General features: G+C 50.1%; 2 protein-coding genes across 2 annotated transcripts in view; both read left to right on the forward strand.

The window, feature by feature from the left end:
- Positions 1-449: 449 nt before the first annotated feature.
- Positions 450-5,645, forward strand: fpgs (folylpolyglutamate synthase; the record flags this gene model as incomplete). Its single annotated transcript, XM_014027587.1, is given in 13 exon segments — positions 450-578; positions 653-706; positions 778-842; positions 925-1,117; positions 1,341-1,402; positions 2,654-2,756; positions 3,022-3,099; positions 3,205-3,352; positions 3,427-3,510; positions 3,596-3,746; positions 4,290-4,365; positions 4,468-4,534; positions 4,606-5,645. Coding segments are annotated over 13 exon segments (1,581 nt in total), but the record flags the coding sequence as incomplete, so codon positions are not given.
- A 217-nt stretch (positions 5,646-5,862) lies between these two features.
- The window catches only part of naif1 (nuclear apoptosis inducing factor 1), a 3,194-nt gene continuing 2,511 nt past the window's right edge, over positions 5,863-6,545 (forward strand). Inside the window, exon 1 of the mRNA XM_014027588.1 lies at positions 5,863-6,456. Within this exon, the coding sequence (XP_013883042.1) occupies positions 6,012-6,456 (445 nt within the window). The 5' untranslated portion in view covers positions 5,863-6,011. The remainder of the gene's footprint in view (positions 6,457-6,545) is intronic.

The following is a 6,545-nucleotide window of genomic DNA, read 5'->3' on the forward strand; positions in this document are numbered from 1 at the left end:
TAACAAGACGTAAAATAAAATAACAAGACGTAAAATAAAATAACAAGACGTAAAATAAAATAACAAGACGTAAAATAAAATAACAAGACGTAAAATAATATAACAAGACGTAAAATAACAAGACGTAAAATAATATAACACGACAAACTGCAGCATCACATCAACTTAATGTGTCTTCAAGTAAGGAAACATTTAAAAACCATGTGGACATGACTTGAAGCTCCTTTAACCAATGACAGTGTGAGATGTGTCAGGTGATGAAGACGAGTGATGATGATGATGATGATGATGTTTATAAAGTGTCTCTTCAAACATCTTCATCAGTCTGAAGAGGAGTTCAGATTCATGTTTGATGTTTCTGCAGTTGATTTAACTTGACTAAATGAACCGGACTCTTTGGTATTTCCCTCTATGCTGTGACGTCACACGGAACCGGGTCTGGACCTCAGGACGCCGTCTGCACCCTGAACACGCTGCAGACCAACGCCAGCGCCCTGGAGCAGGTGCGGCGGGGGCGGAGCCTCCCCCAGCTGCAGCTGCAGGCCATGAGGGGGTTCCTGGAGCGGGCCGGCCTCACCGTGAGTTCATCCTCTCGGGAACTCGGACCCTGCGGGCCGGACCRGGGTCCTGAGTCTGTTCTGTGTTCTTACAGGTGGAGGAACTGGACCTGCTCAACATCATCCACATCACAGGAACCAAGGGCAAGGTGAGCTTCTGTCTGACYCCACACGCTTACAGCTGACCATGTGTCTGACGCTGGTTCTGGTTCTGGTCCAGGGTTCGACATGTGCCTTCACAGAACAGATCCTGAGGAGTTACGGCTTCAGAACCGGGTTCTACAGGTCAGAACTCGTCCCTCACCAGGAGCTCCTGGTCCTGTCAGCGTCTCAAATCTAACGCAGGTTTCTCTCCCTGCCGGCTCAGTTCTCCTCACCTGGTCCAGGTCCGGGAGAGGATCCGGATCAACGGGCAGCCCATCAGCAAAGACCTGTTCACCAAGTACTTCTGGCAGGTCTACGGTCGGCTGGACGAGACCAAGGAGGCCGCTGGAGGGGCCATGCCTGCGTACTTCAGGTTCCTCACCATCCTGGCCTTCCACATCTTCCTGCAGGAAAAGGTTTGTCCTCGGAGACCTGCGGCGAGGTCCTCGGAGACCTGCGGCGAGGTCCTCGGAGACCTGCGGGAGGTCCTCGGAGACCTGCGGGAGGTCCTCGGAGACCTGCGGCGAGGTCCTCGGAGACCTGCGGCAGGTCCTCGGAGACCTGCGGCAGGTCCTCGGAGACCTGCGGCCCAGCGGGAGGTCTGGTCTGGACTCTAATCAGCTGTTTGTCTCTGATCAGGTGGACGTAGCGGTGATTGAAGTGGGCATCGGTGGAGCGTACGACTGCACCAACATCATCCGGTCAGTCCTCTTCCACTACAGCCACTTGGTGTCGGTCCGGTTCAGTATGGTTCTGTACCATACATGCCAAACTCTTTGGATGTTTACCTGCATAAAAAGCCTCAAAAATCCGTAAATATTGCTAGAAATCCGTACAACTCATACTGCGCGGGGGGCTGGGGGGGTTGGGGTCCGTCAGCTGCACACATGACAGCTCCTGCTGCGAAGCAGGAGGGAGGAGAAAATTCTAAACTTATTTCTAGCAGCAGAACAGGTTGGAAGATGGCTGTGTGATGTTATTTATTGTTTTTTGAATCATCCTACAGGCTCTGACGTTAGTAAAATTTGAAAAAGAGGTTTTGAAAAAATTCGTAAGATTGTCCTATTCGTCCGTATACCTGCAAAATGACGTAAAATCCTTATAACTTACAGACAGTCCGTACAAGCTGACGTGTGTAGTACGGTACGGTTCAGTACTGTTCAAAGCCATTTCCATCAGTCCAGATTCTTGGAACCAGACCTTTTTTTAGTACCTACTTGGTTGTGGGTCCAAGTTGACACCAAAATGTGACGTCAGAACCCTGTTTGTCACTGATTGGCCGGGGGGTGGAGTCACTGGTTGTGTCAGAGCTGCCTTTACAACAACTCAAGTCTGCATTTTTACAGTTGTAGCAGTGACATTAGTCATGTTTACATCCAACTTTAATTTAAATTTTTAGTGAATTTTTAAAATTTTGCAAAAAGGAAAAGAAGCAGAAAAGTGAATCAGACGTGTTTCAGCTGGCTTCATGTGAATGAACCAGGTTACACAAAGTGTCGTTACATCAGAACTTATTCAGCAAATGTGTTTGCATCCCTCATTTTTCATTAACTCTTTTTAAAAAAAACCAAAACCTCCTCCAGCAACCGCCCAAAACACACCTACTGACCCGTACCGACACACCTACTGACCCGTACCAACACACCTACTGACCCGTACCAACACACCTACTGACCCGTACCAACACACCTACTGACCCGTACCAACACACCTACTGACCCGTACCAACACACCTACTGACCCGTACCAACACACCTACTGACCCGTGCCGACGCTGACCCGTGCCGACGCTGACCCGTACCGACGCTGACCTGTACCGACGCTACACTGAGTGGCACTAGTGGGAAAGGGGCATTGGACTCTTTACAGACACCATGTTTAATATCTGAGCTCATAAGATGTGTTTGTTGTGTGTTTGTTTGTTGTGTGTTTGTTGTTGTTGTTGGGCTCAGGAGGCCCTGGGTCTGTGGCGTCTCCTCTCTGGGCATCGATCACACTCAGATCCTCGGAGACACCATAGAGAAGATCGCCTGGCAGAAAGGAGGCATCTTCAAGGTGTGTTTGTTTCTCTAACTCATTAACACACAGACACACACACACACACGCACACAGACACACACACACACACACACGGCTCTAAAGTTCATCTGATTACACACCTTAATCTCTTCTCTTTCAGATCAATAATAAACTCCAGACTGTTGAAATATTTTTGTTTTTCATGAACTTCCTGTTGGTGTGTTTGTGTGTTTGGTTGGTGTGTTTGTGTGTTTGGTTGTTGTTGTTGTTGTTGTTGTTGTTGACACCTCCCTCCTCCCAGCCTGGGGTTCCTGCCTTCACGGTGCGACAGCCAGAAGAGGCCATGTCGGTCCTCAGAGAGCGATCCAGAGAGATCAGAGTGAGTCCAGTCTCGGGGGGGTGGGGTGGTCCCTGACCGGTCTGGACTCTGTGACCGGTCTGGACTCCCTGACCCCCCGCTCCCCCCGTCCTGTCCTTGTTGCAGTGTCCCCTGTGGGTGTGTCCTGAGCTGGACCAGTACCAGACGGACTCTGYACCCTTGAGTCTGGGCCTGGCGGGGCAGCACCAGCGCTCCAACGCCTCCCTGGCCCTGCAGCTGAGCCACACCTGGCTGCAGAGGAGATGTGGACCAGGTGGGACCAGAGACCAACCTCAGTCCGTCTCTGCTGGGTCTAAAGTCTAAATTCAGTTTGTGTGTCTGAACCAGATCAAAGCTCCTCAGTGTCTGAGCTGCAGGACTTCAGAGTCTCTCAGGCAGACTCCTTCAGACCTGGACCCTTCATGCTGAAAGGTGAGTTTGTGAAACTCTGGGTCTGCAGCCCCCCCCCTCTCTGACCCTGCAGGGTCGGTTCAGTACCTGTCTCTCTGGACCTCAGGGCTGGCGGACACGGAGTGGCCCGGCAGGACCCAGACTCTGAGACACGGAGCGGTGACCTACTTCCTGGATGGAGCCCACACCATGAGGAGCATGCAGGCCTGTGTGCAGTGGTTCAGAGAGGCCGTGGCCCCCCAGGAGAGGACCTCCAGGTAGGACCAGCCTGTCCCAGATAAGTTCAGTGAACAGAAACACCACCTGAGTCAACAGGAACAAGGTGACGCCCTGAAGCTGCCAGGAGCCGCCATCTTGGATTTTTGATTTGTGTTCAGAATTTGATGATGGTTGTTGTTGTCAGCTGATATTAAACTAATGTTCAGTTTTATACATCTAAAATTAGCTGATTATTTTATTTKTTATTATTATTATTAAATTTAATTTATTTTAAAGTTAGCATTAGCTGTTAGCTTATAATGAAGATTAAATTTTAAAATGTGATGGGCTCTTTGCACCACCAAAACAAACTTCGGCTCATATTGGAGCCATTTGAAATTGGCTGTGGCGGCCATCTTGAATTTCCAAATCCAGGGTACTTTTCTGCCCCCCCCCCACAAAAAAAAAAACAAACATCAAGCCCCGCCCCCTCAGTGTAAATGGTTCACCTCAGAGCTGAGCTCAGGTGTTTGAACATGTTGGAGCTGACTCAGCAGTTTTAGTTTGAAGTCATGTGACCCGGTGTTTGTGTCGACCCGTAGTGGACCCGTGGCCCGGGTGCTGCTGTTCAACGCCACGGGAGAGAGGGACTCTTCAGCCATGCTCAAACTGCTGCAGGTGAGGGTGGGCTGTGGCCTCGTCACAGGTTCTGTCTGGTTCTGGTTCTGATTGGTTCTGTCTGGTTCTGTTTCTGATTGGTTCTGTCTGGTTTCCTCTCAGCCGTTTCATTTTGACTTCGCTGTCTTCTGTCCCAACATCACTGAAGCCATGGCCTCGTGTAACGCAGGTGAGCCTCACAGCAAACACCTGATGGGTTCTGGTTCTGAGGGCTCACCTGAGGGTTCTGTTCCTTCTCAGACCAGCAGAACTTCAACGTGTCCGTGGAGAACATGCTGACCCGCTGCCTGGACAACGAGAGGAGCTGGCGCCTCCACAACCAGCGAGGAGACGCGGAGGAGGAGGAGGAGGCGCTGCTCATCAGCCTGGCCCCTGAGAGGAGAACCGACACCCTGGTGTTCCCCTGCATCCTCAGCGCCCTGCAGTGGATCACCCAGGACCGGGACCCGGTCCTGACCGGCCCAGATAAGACCGTGCTGCCCGTCAAGCCCAGCTTCGTGGCCAAGGCCGCTCCTCTGTGCGACGCCGCCGAGATCCACGTCCTGGTGACGGGCAGCCTGCACCTGGTGGGAGGAGTCCTGAAACACCTGGACCCAGAGTCTGCCAAGTAACCGGGTCACACGGACCCGTCCAGGTGTCGGGCCGGTCCGAAGCTTCTGATTGGCTGCTGGATTAACGTCAGATCATCAGTGGGTTGAATTAAAACAAGGCCTGATTGGCGCCACGGCTCGGTTCTGCTCAGCCGGACCCTACCTGTGGTGCGTTCAAGTGCTTTTAGAAGGTGGGAAATTCTCTTTGAACTCCTCCTCAGACGTCCCACTTTCACCCAGAGCCTTAAGCCTTAGGTCAAAGGTCACCTGGAGATTTTTACACCTTTTCTACTAAAACCGTTTTTCTTTTTGGTGCCACTGTTCCACATTAAACCTTCTGTAAATATTCAAACACTATGAAGTTCCAGTTTAATTTAAATTTGCCTTAATTTAAAGACCGTTTACGGTAAAAGGTGCTGAACTGAGCTGCTTCATGAACATAAAATGTCTGTAAAAAGTCTGTTCAGAAACGAAGAGTTAAATTATATAAGGAGAATGTCTGATTGTTGTAAACATATTTTTGCAAAACTTTTCTGAACAAATTGTACAAAAAACTGTCTTCAGATTTCAGTAAGCCTCCTTAATATTGTTAAAATGTGATTAAATTTGAAATGTATAATCTGGCTGTTTAAATTATGATGGCTTTGTCTGTGTGTGCACATTAAACTATCAATTTATGAGTAAAAAAAAGTATATTTTTGATTTTTAAGTGATTCTAAACTAAAACTTTAAAAAAAGAAAAAGAACAAAAACCTGATAAATCAGGCTGAAAAAGCAGAAAACTCTTATTTTTGTGTTTACAGTGGAGAACAGGAAGTGATTGACATTTGTTTCATCCAATGGGAGCAGAGGAGGCTGAAGCGTCACTGGTCTTCCAGCCAATAGTATTAGTAGGAGGCGGGGCTTCACGCCCGGCTAACGTAAGCGTTGCTAGTCGGAAGAAGAAGCCGATTCTGGAAGCCATTACGTTGCGCACTGAAGTTGAGTAAATCCTACTATTTTTACGTACAATACGCAGAATCACCTGCGGATTTTTCGGAGGTGTTTTCTGTCGCGATGGCTTCTGCCGCCAAAAAGAGAAAGATGAACTTCTCCGAGCGGGAGGTGGAGATCATCGTGGAGGAGATCGAGAAACAAAAGCACACTCTGGTCAGCCACTTCAACGCGGGAGTCACGCACATGGCCAAGAACAGCGCGTGGCTGGACATCCTGAAGAAGGTGAACGCCGTCACCACCTGTCCGCGCGAGCTGCCCGAGGTCAAGAAGAAGTGGTCCGACATGAAGACCGAGGTCCGCCGGAGGGTGGCCCAGGCCCGGGCCGCCATAGAAGGCACCTCCGCAGACTGCGCCCCGGTTCCGGTCATCCTCACCGCCATGCAGCAGCGGATCTGCAACCTGCTGGGAGAGGCCACCATCATCAGCCTACCTGCCGGGGAGGCGGAGGCGGAGCTTAGCTTACCTGTGACGGTGAGCGCGGCGACCACCGTCACTCTGACTGAAGGTAAACAGGAGAGGAAGGGGTTAACGTGCCCGACCTTTATTCTGAAGGAGCCAAGTTTAACAACACCTTTATTGTGAAGGAACAAAGTT

This window comes from Austrofundulus limnaeus, unplaced genomic scaffold (genome assembly GCF_001266775.1).
Source record: "Austrofundulus limnaeus strain Quisiro unplaced genomic scaffold, Austrofundulus_limnaeus-1.0 Scaffold664, whole genome shotgun sequence".
NCBI classification, from domain to species: domain Eukaryota; kingdom Metazoa; phylum Chordata; class Actinopteri; order Cyprinodontiformes; family Rivulidae; genus Austrofundulus; species Austrofundulus limnaeus.